The sequence below is a fragment of the Hordeum vulgare genome, chromosome 2H (genome assembly GCF_904849725.1).
Source record: "Hordeum vulgare subsp. vulgare chromosome 2H, MorexV3_pseudomolecules_assembly, whole genome shotgun sequence".
Lineage (NCBI taxonomy): Eukaryota > Viridiplantae > Streptophyta > Magnoliopsida > Poales > Poaceae > Hordeum > Hordeum vulgare.
Genome location: NC_058519.1, coordinates 637,879,038 through 637,898,240, shown reverse-complemented (window position 1 = coordinate 637,898,240; position 19,203 = coordinate 637,879,038). Strand labels below are relative to the sequence as shown.

The window sequence follows — 19,203 nt, the reverse complement described above, 5'->3', positions numbered from 1 at the left end:
CCTTAGAGCATTTACAGCCGGACTTAGCAAATATGACCCCCTATATGCCCGCGGACGCGTCCGGTCAGTGACCGGGCGTGTTCGTTTTGAACCCTTACTTTTTTTTCGTGCAGCCACACTTCTTAAAAAATAATTCTCATATGTCCGATCACTTGCACGTGATTGACGGAGAAGAAGGAAGAGAAAAAAAAAAGATAGATGGTCCAAAGTGGTGTTGCGTCCTACACGGCATGTCCGTGCGCGTCCACAAGCTCTCATGTCTTCTTCATTTTTTAAATAGATATGTGGGTTACCGGTTAGTCCGAACGTTTAAGACGGTTTAAAGGAATCAATTGAATCGCTTTTTTCATGACAAGACAGCATGTCCGGATATTTAAAAGGGATATGAGAAATCCGTTTGCCGATGCTCTTACACCTGATAATGCTTCGATTACGACATGTTCTTAGAACGTCAACAATAGGCTACTAACTCGTCGATGTAGCCACGTGCACTGGCTGAACGTACAGTGCTATAACAGCCACGTAGAGCGCGCTACCTGATGTCGGACGGATAATAGTGTGTGGTTGTGGACGGATAGTCCACCCTGCTTTATAGGAAAGCAAGAGGAGATCATGAGCTCAATCATTTTGAACAGCCACACCCAGAGATCAAGTTAAGCGCCCACTATGCAGCAGCTGAGCCGTACTAGTCCGAGTTAATGTCCGATTAGCCGTCCACACGTACGTCCACCAGTCATGCCGGCCGTGTATAAAACCAAGCCGCGGCGCCACGCTACGCCACAAAGCAGCCCACCGGCGACATGGCATCCTCATCCCGTTCCCCTACCATAGCCCTCACCATTGTTCTTCTCCTCGTCGCTTGCCTCACCTGCAAAGTCTCCCCATCTTCTCTCGTGTTTTTTCCACTCCGACTCATCAACGGGTACTTTCAACTTCCCGTCTATTTTACGATCTTTTTAGTGCCATCACATCAACTTGGCATGTTATTTGTTTCTGAACAAACGTTTCAACTGAGGTATTATAGAAACATACCACATCACCTTTGAAGAAACCCTCTTCCTGGGGCATTGGTCATCAACATCATCAGGGTCATCTCGTCTGATCTTATACCGCAATGCACCGCATAACGGGCATGCATTCAAATCCTCGTACTCATAGCGGTAGAGGATGCAGTCATTAGGCATGCATGTATCTTCTACACCTTCAATCGTAGAACCTTCTTTGCTTCGTACGTATTATATATCAGACAATTCGTTATCCTTTGGAAGCTTCGTCTTCATTATATTCAGTAGCTTTCCAAATCCCTTGTCAGATAAATCATTCTATGTCTTTCATTGCAGCAATTCCAGTGTGATACCAAGCTTTGTGTTGTCATCTTTGCAATTTGGGTACAACCTTTTTTTGTGATCTTCTAACATGTGCCCGAACTTCAACTTCTTCCTTTCACTTTCGCATTCTCTATGTGCATCGACAATGACCCGGCGAAGATCATCATCGGGCACATCGTCTGGTGACTCTTGATCTTCAGCTTCCCCCGTTGCAGTATCACCGTATTCAGGGAACGTAGGATCCGGATAGTTGTCATCATCCTCTTCTTCTTCATTGTCTTCCATCAAAACCCTTTTTTTCTCTGTGCTTGGTCCAAACATAATAGTGGGGCGTGAAACCCTTCTCAAGCACGTGGACGTGAAGAGTTTTCGCGAAAGTGTAGTCCTTCGTATTCTCACAGTTAACACATGGACATTACATAAAACCATTCTGCTTGGTTGTCTCGGCCACACCGAGAAAATTACACAAGCCCGTAATATACTCCGAAATGCGTCGGTCACTGTACATCCATTGACGGTTCATCCGTATTATGAAATTAAGTATATCAAAAACCATTGCAGAATATCATGAATAGAGAAATGATCAAATTGATACAAGTTCATCATCACAATTAAACCAAAGTACATTAGTGATCAAATGTTATTACTGAAAAAATAAATACATTAAGTTCATATATAGTTCTCACAAAACAACATACAACTATGTAAAACATTTAAATGCAACAACAAATATGATCAAAATCGCAACTAAGGTAACAATTGACCCAACAGCATAATGATACCAAGTCTCTTTATCACTGGCATATTATCTAATATTTCTAATCTTCAAGTGTATTGCATCCATCTTCAACCGCATTGCATCCATCTTGATCTTTTGATCATCGATGACATCGACACCATGCAACTCCAATTTCATATTCTTTTCCTCAATTATTTTCAATTTTCCTTCAAGTAATTGTTTTCTTTTTCAACTAAATTTAACCTCTCGACAAGAGGGTCGGTTAGAATTTCCGGTTCACATACCTCCTAGATAAAAACATCCATGTCACGTTGGTCAACATAATTGTCATAAACACTAAATGGAACAAATAGTTACAAAAGAAAATATTCCACGTCTGAATCATAGGTCGGACGAGGGCCGACGTGGGCGGATACCAAAACCATCGCACTATATAATAACAAACAATAATAAAAGTAAGAAATTTATACAAGTATCTATCTAAATCATACAAATAAGAATTTTTTTCTTTTAAAAAGAAGATAAGAACAAGAGGCTCACCACGGTGGTGCCGGCGACGAGATCGGCGCGGGCAATCGACGACGATGAGGACGGGGACCGGACGGCACCCTACACATGTGCAGACTCTAAGAAGTTAATTTAAACTCAAATTGTGCATCTAAATCAAAAGAACTCCCGCGTACACTCCTACACTAAACCCACAAATCACTCTACTTCTAGAGCATTTGAAATGAGCTAAACTAGCAGTGAGAGATGAAAGGATAAAGTAGCTAACCTTTTAGAACACTAGTGTAGTTGGTGCACCGCCAAACCTAAACAAATCTTGACGAAAATGGAGCTTGGAGGTCGAGCTTGGAGAGGAAAAAGCTTAAGTGTGGTTCGGGTATTTTATCATACACTTTATGTGCATAAGAAGGTAGAACAGAGCAGCACACACCTCTCACCTTCTACTGAAAAAAACAAAGAAGAGGGTGGGCAGGGGCGAGTATATATAGACATCTCTTTGGTCCCGGTTGATGGCGAGAAACGGGACAGAATACTGACCTTTAGTCCCGATTCCAGCCACCAACCAGGAGTAAAGGTGTTGCGCAGGAGCGAGGACCATTGGTCCCGGTTCGTGTTTGGAACCGGGACCAAAGGGGTCAGACAAACCGGGACCCTGGCCTCACGAACCGGGACTGATGCATCCATTGGTCCCGGTTCGTAACAGAACCGGGATTAAAATCCTTTCATCGTCTAGACCAAAGCTATGTTTTCTGCTAGTGCATGTATATATGATATATTTTCAAACCATCATGTATGGATAAGATAAGTAATTGCATATCACATTATTAGATGCTATAATTGGACTCACTAACAAAGATAAGTCCAAGCAAGCTTCCAAATACAATTTCCTGCTTATTCACATAGGATTCAAAACTGTCAAGTTGCAAAAGCATAGGTTATGGTATAGTCCTTGTTTGCTATAATTGCTACAAAGATGAAAGGTCTACCAAACATACATTCGTTAAATCAACTCGGATGATTCTGACGACGACCGTGGTATGAGCTGTTCCATCGGATGGCAAGGATAGGCGCCCATGGCGACGCCAGCATCGGCGGTGGCAAGCTCCTCTCCTTGAGGAGCTGGGTGTCGGAATTGACTCACGAAATATACACCTTACTGAACGTGAATCGAACTTGAAAAGATCCATCCAGCACACACGTACTCTTCCATGAAAGACATATCTCCCCTAATAATAAAGCGCGCAGCGCTTCTGCCGTACGTTGCTGGCTATTTTGCAAAAAGACCCCTCCCTTTTCTGGTATTCAACCCGCAGTACTTTTTAAGTTATAAAAAAACGTTTCGTTTATACTCCCCTCCCCGGCTTATCCATTGTCGTCCTGAGCAGGGGGCTTCTCGCCGGTGATGAGCGAGGAGGCGATGGGCCGGCGACTGCCCGGCGCGCCGCGCCGCCCCTTGCCGAGAAAATGGCGACCGAAGTACCTCCACTTCGGTGCCGGTGCCGGTTGCGTCGTGGCGTTCCCAGGCGCGCCCTGCGCCTGCTAGGGCGGTGTGGGGGCTTCTCGCCGGCGATGGGCGAAGAGGCGATGGGCCGGCGACTACCCGGCGCGCCGCACCGCCCCTTGCCGAGAAAATTGTGACCGAAGTACCTCCACTTCGGCGCCGGTGCCGGTTGCGTCGTGGCGTTCCCAGGCGCGCCCTGCGCGTGCTGGGGCAGCGTGGGAGCAGGAAAGACCACTGTGATGGCAGCGGGGTTCCTTGGCAGTGCAGTGCCACCCATAGGCACTCCCTGCGACGGCACGAACGCCCGGCGGTCTCGTTGCCTGCACACGCGGCCTCCTCCATCCGAGTCCGTGTCCAACACATCTCGATTTGGATGGACCGTCCGTGTCCTTGTTCAACTCAAATCAAGATTGTTGTTGGCTGTTATAAGAAGGGAGGGTCCTCGGCCCGAATCTCCGTCAGCTCCTATTTTGGACGAAGCATCCCATGTCGCCAACAAGTTCGCCGCAGGAAGAAGCGTCGAGTTCGTCGGAGAAAGAAGCGCCGACTTCGCCGAAGGTAGAAGATCATCCGCCGAGCACTCCAATGTCGCCTGCTACGGCTACACCAGAGGTATGTATCACACGGACCGTTGTTTGATTTTTCTTTCCCCTAGCTCCATGTCTGATAGATCGACGCCAGTTGTATCAGTGGTGTTGGGTAGCGGGTAGGTGCTAGCTTCCTTAATGACAGTGCTGCCAGCCTCTCCCTGTTGGGGGAGGGAGGTCCGTGAGGGGTGGCCGGCGGCTGGGGCGGTAGGTTTCCCCCTGAGTCGATTGTTTCAAATCAGTTCATCACCGCTACCTTTACTGCCAGACCGTTGGCGTATCCGAGATTTGTGTTGCTTCAGTAGCTTGTGCTGCTGCCACTTCCTTGTTCTTAAGAAGCATAGCATATTCCTGCTCCTTTATCTAGAACTGGCTCCAAACTAGCTATGGATTACAAAGTCCTGAAGATGAACTTGAGAGAGTGTAGAAATAGAAGGACATGGAGAGTGCGTGAGCTGAATAATTACGTCCAAAGATAGATTCCATCGAGGAATTGAGAACCTGATGTGCCACATTATGTGCAATACCATTTAGCATCCTGGATATATGATAAACAGATGGCTGCAACTGAATGGAGATGGAGAAAAATTCTGCTAGCGAGCGCCTGACTGTCCAATGTACATCGTTAGAGTCGAGTCTTCTACTTGCAGCAGCTTTGGCTAGAGGCAAACACTCAGTGAGAAAAGTGGCTTGCTTGAGCTAAAATATGTGTGCTATCTTAGCTGCAAGAACTAGAGCAAGAGCTTCAGACTGAAGAGAGGAATTAATAATAGGACCCGATGCCTAAATCTGAATCTGCTGTCCAAATTTTCCATCTGGAATATCTATAAAAAGACCAACTCCTATAGCTTTAGCAGAAGACCCCATTCCAGGGATCTTGGAACATCTAAAGGCCGCATCCGAGAAGACTTTAACACCTGATTTTAGTGGGGTTTCACAACACATGTTAGCATCCAAGGGGGTGGTGGTGTGCAGTTTTTTAGATGTAATTTCTGGGTGCAAAGGGATGTCGGCAATTTTCAGGGTACATTACATTGCTTTTTCAGGGTACATTGACTGAATCTTTCTCGACCTTGTTACTTGACTTGTAGTAGTAGTTTCTTCACCAGCGCTAACTGAAACAAATTACATTAACTGAATCTTTTTCAGGGTACACTAGCACTCGAGGGAAAGCTTTTACCATACTTGTCGTAGTAGTTTCTTTTTTGTAGGCAAGTTTTCAGTGAGTTAAGATAGAGGACTTTCCAAATCAATACAATGCATGGCGAGGTAAAGACCACACATTTTTTTGGTCTCTTGTTTTTTCGCAGCATTTTTACATGTCTTACACAGAGAATCAGTTAAAAACCCTGCAAACTATTTATTATGTAGGGAATTTATTTAGGTTATTTTTCAGAATCAGGCAACCTCGTGCATTTTTCAGAATCTTTTTTTTTTAGAATATGTAGCAGCCCAACCAACTCGCCTATCCCGGTGTGCTAGGTCGCCTCACCCGTTGATGAAGCCGCCTAAAATCCGAGATTTGTGTTGCTTCAGTAGCTTGTGCTGCTGCCACTTCCTTGTTCTTAAGAAGCATAGCATATTCCTGCTCCTTTATCTGGAACTGGCTCCAAACAAAATCCTTTACAGCAAGTAATGTCGTCTCTCGGTTTTAAATTTCTAATTCTTATTCACTTGGATGGTTCGTAATAAATGGAACAACAATATTTTTTGTCAATGCACATTCTTTTATTGATCGTCTGGCATGATGTTTAGTTGTTTACTATGATATGGTTGTTTTTTATTGTCTGGTCAGCATATTAAGACCGCTACTGTATCTGATTGTTACACTACCCATGACAGGATTACGAGCACGGACGATTGTTTTCATTACACGAACAGATTGAGCACAAGGTTCGTTTTGGCATGCTTTGGTCGTTTCCAACTGCAACAGCTCTTCGCAATTTTGTTCCTGTTGAAACATGTTTTTAGTTGTCATATCTCCAAAAAGAAACACATTTCTGAAACTTAATAGGAACAGGCGAACACTTTCCTGTTTCATTTTTCTCTCTCACCATTTTCTCGACTGTTGAGAATAGATTACTCATATTCCCCATGTCCATGTTTGCAGATTGATTTTCTTGAACAAGAGCTTCTACATACCGAACAGTCGATAATTGTGGTATGCTTCTGTCATCACCAACACAAGCTTCCTTTTATTATCTGTCCTATGCTAGATTACTATGTGGAAAATTTAGTTGGTTTATGCTACAATACAAGTGTTTAAAAATTCATATAGTGTAAGTATTACATGGAGCCGAATAGAGGAAAATGAAAGTCTGAGTGAATTTTGTGGAAAGGTGCCTGCACCGCTGCTTGACTTGCTGGCCCATGATCATTTTGTTTTAGGGTAATATCTTCATAATATATTTCATATGTAGTTCGTTTGCCAACTGTTAGTTATGTAGCATTGTACATAACTGTTTTAGCGTATGAAGACATCATAGTAGTGAAGTTCTTGGTTTGTTTACTCTTTCTGCAGTACTATACAAAACTGGTAGTTATGTACTCCCTCCATCCCAAAATAAGTGACTCAACTTTGCACTAACTTTATACTAAAGTTAGTGCAAAGTTGAGTCACTTATTTTGGTACAGAGGGAGTAGCATTTGAGTCCAACTGTTAATATTTCTTACCGAAGAGTATGTGATTAGCTTCTATATGAAAGAGAGCACCTAAGCTTAGTTCTATATCAAATGAAGGTAGGTCATTCTATTGGCGCGTACATAGGTCTGGAAATATGCAAAAGATTCCAGAAGAAGGTATGAGTATTTATCCAAGTGTGATACTACTTTGAAAGTCCTTTTCTTAAGTCTGTACTTGCTGTTTCACTTTTGTTTTTGACACTCCTGGACATGTAATTTCTTTTGTGGGGCTTTATCTATTTTTGACATTGAACAAGAATGCTATGAAGCAATCAGCAATTGGATATGTTGCAAGGTAGTAAATTCTTTGGAGTTTGGTTGCTTTTTTTATGTATATTTATCAACACAACAATACCGCTTTGCTACTCCACAAAACTTGGATAATTCAAACAAGGCGATGTGATAACATGAGCCGTGATAGGGGATTTTTTTTCTAATTTTTTTGTTCTATTAAACAAGCAACACAACACATACAGGATGCTAGATGGTAGGCAACTAGGCAGACAACTAATATATATATAGCTGTAACTATTCCTGTTCCTAATTATCATCTTGTAGGAGGTTAATCAGTACCTTACTTTTGAGTTTCAAAGTTGAAATGATCATCATGCCCATTCCCAAATGAATATTATGTTTCCCTGAACTCGATCTTCTCACATGAATACGTTAGGTCATCTCTCCTTAGTAAAGGGGTTAGTTTGTTTGCGTGTTTCATCGGCTCACTCCAGGCTTCAGTTACAAGGAGCATTGTGAAAAGGTTCCTTGGATCTTCGTGGTCTGCCACAGCCATCGATGCTGGATGTAGCCATCTCTTGCAGGTGTTCTGAGTTTCTTTCTATTTAATTGGCCCTTTGTATTATATATTTTCTCTTATCTGAAAATGTCATTTGCTCATTTTCACAAACTGTGCAGTACCACACGATGCGCAGTGTGCTTTTCATGGCAAAGACAGAGTTCCTAAAGGTAAATGTGGATAATGCTACATGCAGCTGTATTATGGATCAAAAGAGTACCATAGCAACCGTTGCATTACTATACTATACGAGAGTTTCTTATTTGACTTGTGTACTTCAGCTTCATGAAGAACCAGACTGGAATTTCATCAGAGCAAAGCAGGACCAAATTGCTTTTCTGTTTGGTGTGGATGATCACTGGGGCCCACTGACTCACTTAGAAGAGGTGAATAGAGTTTATTTCTCATTTTCTTATTCCAACGGACTATTCCGATTATGTGAGTCTGTATGCTGTATCGTGGATATATTTTATCATGTTAATATTTCTTTGAGTATTCAATTGCAGATCTCAAGGCATGCTCCGGGGGTTGCCCTGTCAATAGAGAAAGAGGGTCACACACATGGCTACTGCTGCACGAAGGCTGGATCCTTCTGGGTTGCTGACTACGCCGCGAACTTGATTAAAAATCGGATGCTCGTTAGAGATAGCTGATGACATACAATTGTCTTATTTGGATGAAGTAATATACGAGTATGATGCTTGAATTAATGTATATTTTTTCTCATAGGCTATCTCTATTCTCGACCTAATAATAAATCAGGGATAACTTTTGTTTGTCCGTCGTTGCGGCACCTTTCTGAAAACATCCTTCTGTTTTATGATAATTGAACCCGCAGTCCTTAACTTAAGTGGAAAATATTGTTTCGCCTTTCTATAAAAAAACCTTGGGCAGCTTCGCTTCGCCTGCGCGCCACCCCTCCTCCTTCCCTCCCCTCCCCCTCCTCCTCCTTCCCTTGCCGGGGATAGCATGATGGACAGAACGTCGACGAAGGTAGCGGCGCTTGCACTGAACCTCGGACAACTCCGAGTTGCCCGCTCCCACATCGGGTACAACATGCTCCTCTAGCTTGAATCTTGATCGACGCTGCAACATGTGGACCGCGACGGCAGAGTAGATCTAAGGAAAATCGACAACGGGGTTAGCGGCAAGCAAGCTCATGGGGGGGAGGCAGCGTGCGATTGCTTGTCGGAGAGAGGAGGCAGTGAGCAGATCAGGCGGGGCCTCACGCCAGCGGAGGGGACAAACGGAAGGGGTGGCGTTATGAGGTACACCGAGAGCTCAGCTCCACAAGGAATGGAAAGGAGGGGGCGGCCACCATTGGAATGGGGGAGCGGTGAGAACAGATTGAAGAGATGAGGAGAACCTTTTTTTAGAAGAAGATGAGGAGAATTTTTTTAGGGGTAAAGCAACTCTTCATTCATCGAAAACCAAAAAAAGTGGGATTACATTTGAGTCTTGGGGTTGCAAAAGCCACATATGGTGATCTGGACCTAACAAAAAGGAAAATCTAGCTAACTTATGAACTTCCTCATTGCCTAAACGACTTAAAAAAATATAATAGAAGTTACTTGCTCTGCTTTTAATCTCCTCGATAATTACTGCATGACGATCCCGACTTCCTTTCCATATGTCACTAATCACTTGTTGTGCGTATAATGCCACGACGAAGTTCTGGAGGCCAAGGTCTTTTGTCAATGCGATGGCTTCGCGACACGCTATTGTCTCAAGTGTACTAACATCTTGCAGACTTGGAATGACCGGAGATCAGCTCCCCATATAGTTGTCATGGTGATCTCGGTAGACCGCCACTGCTGCTACTCTCGATCTTCAAAAACCGGCATCAACGTGTGTCTCATTTTTTTCCTTCATGTTGTTTGCAGAGATTAAATAAGTAAAACTATGATGATGGTCTTGTGGTAACTATGTGACCAATCTGTGTGAAGTTTCACTTCATTTGTATGAAAGTTCATATGTTTGAATCTCTACTTGCACTTCAATGAAGGTGCGGAGCTGAAGTAGATGGCGACAAAGAGCGAGGGCGGGACTTTTCAAATACAAAATTCATGATCCAAATATCAACAATCTAACCCGGTGCAACGCACGGGCACTTTTACTAGTATATTTAAAGTAAACTGGTATGAAGAAATAACACTTATTTTTGCCATTCTGGTTGTCATGCAGGTGGTTTTATCTACAACACATTACTACCTTTATCGAATTTGAGGTGAACAAGTGAAATCATTTTTAGTAAGCTGATCCAATAAGAAGCAAGACTTAATAAACGACATGACTTTGCCATAAACTTAACATTCTTCTTATCTCTACGCATGACTAATGAAGATTGGTTTCTCCAGCAAGTATTATAATTGTACCAGAACTGAATTGGTTATTTTAGTACTAGCAAATAAGCATAGAATTTAGTTATGTACAAATGATTCAGGACATAGTTATGGAGAATAAATTACTGAAGCAACTTCTGTTTTTTTTTTTTTTTTTTTTTTGCGAAGAGCAACTTCTGGTTGTTGTTTCTTCATATCAATTTTGTGAGTCTTTTTTTTCAAACATGCATCTTGTATTAGAAGACCAGCAAGAGCAAAATAAGGAAATTAAGCAGAGTATTATCCAGGTAATCCTCCATAGCATATTTAAATCAAGCAAGCCACCTAACATAGGAAAGGATACCATTAAACATACCTACAAACAATCTTCTTCTTTTTTCATTATTAGCATACAAGCCCGACTTGTCTCCAAATCGCTGAGAAAAGGCTAGATATTGGTTTCCGGGGAGAATATCATACGGAACCAACATTCGGTGGAGAGCGGTGAAAACCACACAAAAAATATGTTTTGAAGTTTCAAAAAATCTGAAAAGAATATACGGGGTGTTAAGAGGGTTGTATTTTATTGCCTCGCAAAATTTCAAATTACAACACATTATGCGATATGAGCTATGAAAAAGACAAAATCAACTTTGAATAGTGCCAAATAGTAATGCTACTGTTCAGGGTTGAAATTTGTCTTTTTCGTAGCTCACATCTCGTAATGTGCTTCAACTTGAAATTTTGTGTGGCAACAAAACATCATCCTTTTAACATCTCATATTTTGTCAGAATTTTTTAAAACATAAAAATATGGTTTCCATGAAGTTTTCATTGAACATTGGTTTCCGTATGATATTCTCCCATCTGATAATAGGGAGAATATCATACGGAAACCAACATTCGGTGGAAACCGATGAAAACCATAAAAAAAATATGTTTTGACGTTTCGAAAAAATCTAAAAAATATATATGTGATGCCAAGAGGATGATGTTTTGTTGCCACGTAAAATTTTAAATTGAAACACATTACGAGATGTGAGTCACGAAAAGGACAAAATCAGCTTTGAATAGTGTCGGTTTGACTAGGTGATCGCTCTTAGAATGTCAATAATATGTACGTACTATAACTGCTCGATGTAACGTGCACTTGCTAAACGTACAGTACAATAACAGCCAGTAGAGCATAGCTCAGTTGGCTTGGCGAGTTAATGTCCGATTAGCCGTCCACGTAGTACGTCCACGAATCACGGCAGCCGTGTATAAAACCCAGCCGCGGCGCCACGCTACGCCACAAAGAAGCTCACCGGCGACATGGCATCCTCATCCCGTTCCCGTACCCATACCATAGCCCTCGCCATTGTTCTTCTCCTCATATCATCCTCATATTTAAGATATCATATCGTCCTCATATCGTCTACGAGCTCTACGAGCTCTCATATCGTCCTCATATTTAAGATAGATATGTGGGTTGCCGGTTAGTCCAAACGTTTGAGACGGTTTTAAGGATTCAATTAAATCGCTTTTTTTATCACCGGTCAGCGACCAGACAGCCTGTCCGGATATTTAAGACGAATATGAAGGATCCGGTCTTCGATTAGGACATGTTCTTAGAACGTCAACAATAGGCTACTAACTCGTCGATGTAACGTGCACTGGCTGAACGTACAGTGCTATAACAGCCACGTAGAGCGCGCTACCTGATTGCGGACGGATATTAGTGTGTGGTTGTGGACGGATAGTCCGCCCTGCTGTATAGGATAGTTCACCTTGCTCAATGTTTTTGGACAGCAACACCCAGCGATCAAGTTAAGTACGGTGATCGCGCCCACGAGCCCTAGTAGTACATGCCCTATTTTATAGGATAGTCTGCCATCAACATTTATCCTACTTCACATTTTTTTAAAACATCATTGTACATGTTCTAACAGCCACGTAGAGCGCACTACCTGATGGTGTACGGATATCAATGATCCTGTTTGGATCCATGAGTTAGAGTTAGAGTTGGTTAGATTGAACCAATCTAACCTCAAAACATCCAAACAGGAAGGGTTAGAGTTGGTTAGATGCATCTAACCCATCCAAAAAAACTAACCCACCCAAGAGGTGCTTATTTGAGTTAGAGTTGGGTTGGGCCCACAAAAAGATACTTTTCTCTCTATCTCCACCACACCAAATCCTTGATAAAGGAGTCAAATGATTGAAAAAGATGTATTTATTGACAATCTAACCCTTCATCCAAACACCAAGGCCCTGTTTGGATCCTAGGGTTGGAGTTAGAGTTGGTTAGATTGAACTCATCTAACCCTCAAAAATCCAAACAGGGTGGGTTAGAGTTGGTTAGATGCATCTAACCCACCCAAAAAATCTAACCCATCCAAGAGGTGCTTTTTTGGGTTAGAGTTGGGTGGGGCCCAGAAAAAGTTACTTTTCTCTCTCCCTCCACCACACAAAATCCTAGATAAAGGAGTCAAATGATTGGAAAAAGTGCATTTATTGTCAATCTAACCCTTCGATCCAAACACCTCTTTGATTAGAGTTAGTTCAGGATTAGTCTAGAGTTAGAATCTAACTCTAACCTCTAACCGAGTTAGAGTATCCAAACAGGGCCTTTGGTTAGAGTTAGTTTAAGGTTAGTCCAGGATTAAAATCTAACTCTAACCTCTAACGATGCAGCAGCTGAGCCATAGTAGTCCGAATTAAAGTCCGATTAGCCGTCCGCGTACGCGTCCACCAATCATGCATGCAAGCCGTGTATAAAACCAAGCCGCGGCGCCACGCTACTTCACAACGCAGCTCACCGGCGACATGGCATCCTCATCCCGTTCCCGTACCCATACCATAGCCCTCGCCATTGTTCTTCTCCTCGTCGCTTCTGCGTCGGCAAGGCCGAGCCAGCATGACGAGCCGGTCACGATGGAGAGGTTCCGCCGGTGGATGGAGCAGCACGGCAAGTCGTACCCGGCCGTCGACGAGGAGCTGCGGCGGTTCGAGGTGTACCGGCGGAACGTGGAGCGCATCGAGGCCACGAACCGAGATGGCGGGCGCGGCTACACGCTTGGCGAGAACCAGTTCACCGACCTCACCAGCGAGGAGTTCCTCGCGAGGTACACCGGCCGGTTCGCTCCGCCGGAGATGACCCACAATGGCGGGATGCTGATCACGACCCGTGCCGGGGATGTCGTCGAGGCGCACCGCGGCAACTTGTCCGCCGTGCCTGAGAGCGTGGACTGGAGGGCCAAGGGCGCGGTCACGCCCGTCAGAAATCAAGGAGGTTGCGGTAAGTTTTTTGAGATGAGATGATTTGCAAGCTAATTAACGTGTCATCTAGAGTAAAAAATCTTGATTAGCAGGTACTCGATATGTAGGTCTTCGTCGTGTAATTAATTTGAACGTCTGACCTAAGTCGTTCTATGTGCCCCGTTTTGGTTGTGTGCTGTGCCGGGCGGCAGAAGCTTCTGTGGCTTTCGCCGCGCTGGCAGCAGTGGAAGGTCTATACCAGATAAAGACCGGGAAGCTGGTGTCCATGTCCGTCCAGGAGCTCGTCGACTGCGATTCATTGTCAACCCATTGCAACCCCGGCGGCACACCCGCCGCAGCCTTATCATATATCCAGAGAAACGGCGGCATCGCGGCGGCCGCAGACTACCCCTACACCGCGCAGGAGGGCGTCTGCAACACAGATGTCCCGCTGGTTGCCGTCTCCCTGCGCGGCTACCGCAAGCTGCCCTACAACGAGCAGAGCGAGCAGAAGCTCCTCGAGGCGGTGGCGCAGCAGCCCGTCGCCGTCGCCGTCGACGCCAGCAGCTTTGAGTTCCAGACCTACAAGGACGGCGTGTTCTCTGGCCCGTGCGGATTCCAGGTCAACCACTACGTCGCCATTGTAGGGTACGGGAAGGACGCCGCCACCGGGAAGAAGTACTGGATCATAAAGAACTCGTTTGGCCAGTCGTGGGGGATGGACGGCTACATGTTGATGGAGAGGGGCATCGTGGATCCACGAGGCCTGTGCAGCATCAACTCGTACCCGGCTTATCCCACCATGTGACGACGGGGATCATGCAAGTAACAAGGAATTTATATGTGCCTCTACGGTTGTTTCCTGCATGTCACGTCGTACATCTAGTAAGCATGTACTCACACTAGCTACGTGTGTATACTTTGTGTGTAAGTGTATCATATTCATGTCACAACATGAATTACTCGTGATGAATCAATGAAATAAATAAGGGAATGATTTGCTTTTTGAAGGTTGTATAGTTTTGTCGCAGCATCGACATGGCCGTTCAAAGCATGCCGCCGCAACATGATTGAAGCATACAGGCTTTCTTTGTAGCATAACCGCGTTCGTCGATGCATGCCGCCCAAACACACTCCGACTGTTCGAATAACGTCATTGTTGCATCACTTGCATCAGTTGAAACATGTTGTCGCCACATCATTAAAGCAGACAAGCAGCCGGACTGCCGTCACATCATGCCGCATAACATCTTCGCGCTTGTCGAAGCAGTCGAGCCGCAATCACAACATGCCTCATAGCATCACCTTGGTCATCGAAGTAGTCTGAACAGGGAAACAACACGCCTCATAGCATCATTGTTGTCGTCAAAGCAGTTGGGACGCCGACCCAACACTGCTCGTAGCATCACCTAAGTCGTCGAATCAGTCGGGCCACCATCGCAGCACGCCTCGTAACATCACCGCGGTTGTCGTAGCAACCGGGTCCTCGTCACAGAGACCATCAACCAACATTGCGGCACTACTCTGTGCTTCAAAGCTGACACCCGCAGCAGTCAGACCACTCTCACAACATGGTCATCTCGGCTTGCAGCGCGTCTGCCCGCACACAGGAACCACTTTGTTGTTGTTTTTTGCAGCATCTAGCGTCGTGGTATCGTGGCACTCGCAGTGGTAGTGGCGTCCCAGGAACTAGGTCGCATGGATACTAGTTGACGACCACTAGCTGAATGGGTGGCTTTCTACGCTGACTAGCAGTTTTAGGGCATCTTCAATGGTTGTAAGATAGTTGTTGGTAGATTTTGACACATAGGATTTTTTATGATGTGTCATGCAATAAATAAGAAAAAAGAGCAAGGTTGTATGTAAATTAACTAACACCATTGCACAAGCTCCAATGTAAATGAGAGAGGACCTTATTTATTATCTCACATCCTATTGGTCAAACTAGATACAACCTATTGGTGTAGTTGTGTGTTAAAGTGTTGATTGATGACATGACATATTTTACCAACAAGCTAACCAACAAACGGTTGAAGATGCCCATAGCAGTAGGAGGCTGGGTCCATGGAGACGAGAATGACGTGAATAAAACCAGCCTTGTGGTCCCCTCCGCCCGGTGATGTGTGATAAGTCTACGCTTCAGCACCCCGCGTGAATAATCTGAGCGGTATGATTCCTAGATCGTAAGGCTTGACAAGACGGATGATTTTCCACGGTTATCAGTTGGATGACGCCTAGCAGGAGCCTAAAACTTATATAGTCACGATAAACTTGAATGAAACTCCACATCTATATCAGCAGTAAAAAATCACGAGCGAAAAAGAGTGGCAGCTCGCCTCCCTCAGATCTGGCGTCGATGGAGATGGGCTGGGGAGGCGACCCACCTGGTGAGAGGGACATGGCGAGAGGTTGCAAGACCAAACACCGATGCACTGACCCACTTGCCGCCTGCAAACCCCTCCTTGCCGGACCCTAACTCTAGTCGTCGTCACCATCTCTGTTTCTGCTGCTATGAACTACCTCTCGTTCGTCCGCCCACTCGAACAATGGCGCGCCCATGATGACAACGTCCAGCGGAGTTGCTCGCCTCGTGATCAAACACCGATGCACTAGCTCCGCTTGCTGTCGTCCACCTAGCAAGAGGGACATGGGTAGACAGCAACAAGCGGAGCCAGTGCATCGGTATTCGATCTTGCAGCCTCTCACCATGGTTGCTCCTGCAAACAAGAACGAGGAGAGGTGGCGCGTGGGAGAAAAGAGAAGCACGAAGGAGAATAAGAGGCGCGACAGAGGTTCTGCTGGTGGTCACAAGAGTTGCTCGGGTGGCTCCTGCCAGCAGCGGTTCAGAGCAACTTCAACAAGCGCGCTATCTAAGTGGCACGCTGAAAAATAGCGTTTTACACGCGCGCATCCGCATTGGCCAATCCAGCAGTGGCGTTAAAGTCAGGCGCGCTGAAAAACCGGTTATGTGCGCGGAGCGTAACGTCACCCCGTGCTAGCTATTTCGGGCGCCCGCTCTCTCCTGCCCCGCCTACGCCTCGCCCCGCGCCGTCGTCGGAGAAATTGCCCGATGGAGCGCGCCCGTGACATCCCCCTCAATCCTCCCTACACCCGTGACCCCCCCCCCCCCCCCGCCGCCGATGCCGCAAGTCCTAGCGCGGGGCTAAGCATCACTGGCGGCGGCATCGCGCCTCCAAGCTGCGGTGTCCCACACAGCTTGTTCATGGCGCCAAGACCGACGGTGCAGGGTGTCGTCGTGCCGCCGCCCACCGTCAAGCCACAACACCCCATCAAGAGATCGAATGCGGCGACTGCGATGACGGAGACGACCCGAAAGAAGAGGGCAACGGACGGCATCGGCGCTAGTAAGTTGTAACGCTCCGGACACACCCGCCGGCGGTCGTTACTCATCCTAGAACTACTCCAAGCCGAGCACGCTTAACTTGGGAGTTCTATTCGAATGGGCTCCCGGAAAAGAAAGAATTCCTTATTGATATGAGTAGTCTATCATCCCTAATAAGCCAGGCTATTACATAAGCGGTCGAAGAAGAAACTTTCAAGGTGACCAGCCGAGGCTCCGCCGACTGAAGAAGCGTCGGGGAGCTCGTAATTTCTTGCACTGGCGTCCGCCGCAAACAAGGTGCTTGATGAAGTGCCTACAAGATATGACTTCTCCCTTCTTTTGTCGTCTTTTTTTACATACTGTGGTTGGCTGCTCGCGCATGCTATTAGACACGCGTCTGCGCTTGCTGCATTTTGCAGCGTCTGCTGGAGCGACAACATCGCGCCCCATTTTGCGGCGCCTGCTGGAGCAAGTGCCCTGCTGCGCACAAAAAAACATTTCGGTATTGTTGATTTTTTTTTTCGTGCTTGTTGAAGCAGGGTAAGCAGTTGGCTCGGGATCAAGCCCTTCCCTCGTGAGTTTCTTTTTTGACCCCGCCAACTCGGCCAACACGTGCGCATGTGTGAGGTGGCTCGGGATCGAACCGTTCCTTGCTCGTGAGGTTTTTCTTTATTACTTGGTTTTCTTGGGAGCATGCAAGAGCACATATGGGTTCATTTGGTTGCCTGCATAAGGCCCAACCAGGTTTATGGGGGAAGGATTCGGGTCGTTTGGTTGGCCTGCTTACACTGTTCGACTTGCACAACACGAACTATACGACACTCCTAGCCACGCCCATGCCTATGTACGGATCAGTAGTTTCTCCAGAGCCAGGCTTGTGCGAGTCAGGGGAGGGGAACGCGGTGCTGAGCTCGTGCGAACAGGGACATGGCGTGAGCTCGTGTGCGTCTCCAACAAACCAGCGGGGGGGGGGGGGGGGTTCACCCTATTTAGCCCCATCCTCTCACCACCAAAAGCCCACCACCCTTATCACCCCTTTCGAGCTTTCCCACTGACGCGCATCAGCACTAACGAACAGGTAAGCGGAGCTCCTTCATCGGTCGGCGGTTCACGGCGGCGGCTGATACGTCCATTTTGCATCATGAATCCTTATTGATATTTGTCTTATTATTGTCCATTATTCCCTGTTATTATATAATTCTTATGTATTTTCTCTCTAAATATGCAAGGTACATTATGAAGAGGGAAGTATCTAGAAACTGGAATTCTGGACCAAGAAACCGAGAAGAAGGTAGAAAAAACAAGTTGCTTCAAATGACCTGAAACTTCACGGAGATTTTTTCTGGAATATATAAGAATTATTGGGCCAAAAATACACCAGAGAGGGGCAGCCACCTGGGAACAAGCCAACACGCCCCCCAGGCCATGCCTTGATGGCTTGTGGGGCACCTGCTGGCCCTCCGACGCCTCTCTTCTCCTATATGGTGTGTTTTATCCTAAAAAAATCAAGACATAACTTTCGGGACGAAGCGCCGCCGTCTCTAGGCAGAAACCTGGGTAGAGGCCCTTTTGCTCTCGAGCAGAGCGATTCTGCCGGAGGAATTCCTCTATGTGAGGGGGAGATAGAAGCCATCGTCATCACCAACGCTTCCTCCTTCATGGAAGGATCAAACTTCATCAACATCTTCACCAGCACCATCTAATCTCCAACCTAGTTCATCTCGTGTATTCAATCTTTGTCGGAAAACCTCAGATTGGTATATATGGTTTGCTAGTTGTGTTAATTACATCGTATAGTTGATGCTAGTTGGATTACTTGGTGGATGAAATACACGTCAGTTAACACTCGATGCTCTTCAGTCTGAGTTTTGCATCAATACTGAACCCCTTCCGCAGATCTCTACATAGGAACCATCACCAAACATTACCATGCCTTTCACCGAATGATCCAGCTCGGCAAACTTTTCAACGCACCCTGTCATATGATTGCTCTCACCGGTGTCTAAATATCAGCACACATTCTGCTCGCCGGTCAGCTTTGGGAACGCCAACGGCAACGGCGGCGCAGTCAGTGTCGATGGGGATGAGGCGCCGGGCCAGGGCCAGGGCCAGGAGCATCCGGAAATGTCGACCCCCGAGCCACTGCTAAATCCAAGCCAGGC

At 45.9% G+C, this 19,203-nt stretch overlaps 2 protein-coding genes across 2 annotated transcripts; both read left to right on the top strand.

Annotated features, from left to right (window-relative positions):
- The first annotated feature begins 7,592 nt into the window (after window positions 1-7,592).
- On the top strand, window positions 7,593-8,836 carry LOC123428188. The gene is made up of 5 exons (XM_045112373.1): window positions 7,593-7,639; window positions 8,015-8,162; window positions 8,257-8,307; window positions 8,419-8,523; window positions 8,644-8,836. Exons 1-5 carry the CDS (start codon window positions 7,608-7,610, stop codon window positions 8,788-8,790), a joined length of 483 nt encoding a protein of 160 aa, XP_044968308.1. The 5' UTR covers window positions 7,593-7,607; the 3' UTR covers window positions 8,791-8,836.
- A 4,424-nt stretch (window positions 8,837-13,260) lies between these two features.
- On the top strand, window positions 13,261-14,704 carry LOC123428187 (ervatamin-B-like). Its single transcript, XM_045112372.1, has 2 exons — window positions 13,261-13,738; window positions 13,911-14,704. Exons 1-2 carry the CDS (start codon window positions 13,267-13,269, stop codon window positions 14,504-14,506), a joined length of 1,068 nt encoding a protein of 355 aa, XP_044968307.1. The 5' UTR covers window positions 13,261-13,266; the 3' UTR covers window positions 14,507-14,704.
- The last annotated feature ends 4,499 nt before the right edge of the window (window positions 14,705-19,203 follow it).

What these genes read in the sequence shown, in the direction of transcription:
- LOC123428188 (XM_045112373.1), top strand. Translation starts at nt 7,608, where the DNA reads ATGAAGCAATCAGCAATTGGATATGTTGCAAG. An exon ending in GATGTAGCCATCTCTTGCAG is followed by an intron (nt 8,163 to 8,256) that starts GTGTTCTGAGTT and finishes CAAACTGTGCAG; the next exon opens with TACCACACGATGCGCAGTGT. An exon ending in CACTGACTCACTTAGAAGAG is followed by an intron (nt 8,524 to 8,643) that starts GTGAATAGAGTT and finishes ATTCAATTGCAG; the next exon opens with ATCTCAAGGCATGCTCCGGG.
- LOC123428187 (XM_045112372.1), top strand. Translation starts at nt 13,267, where the DNA reads ATGGCATCCTCATCCCGTTCCCGTACCCATACCATAGCCCTCGCCATT. An exon ending in CAGAAATCAAGGAGGTTGCG is followed by an intron (nt 13,739 to 13,910) that starts GTAAGTTTTTTG and finishes GCCGGGCGGCAG; the next exon opens with AAGCTTCTGTGGCTTTCGCC.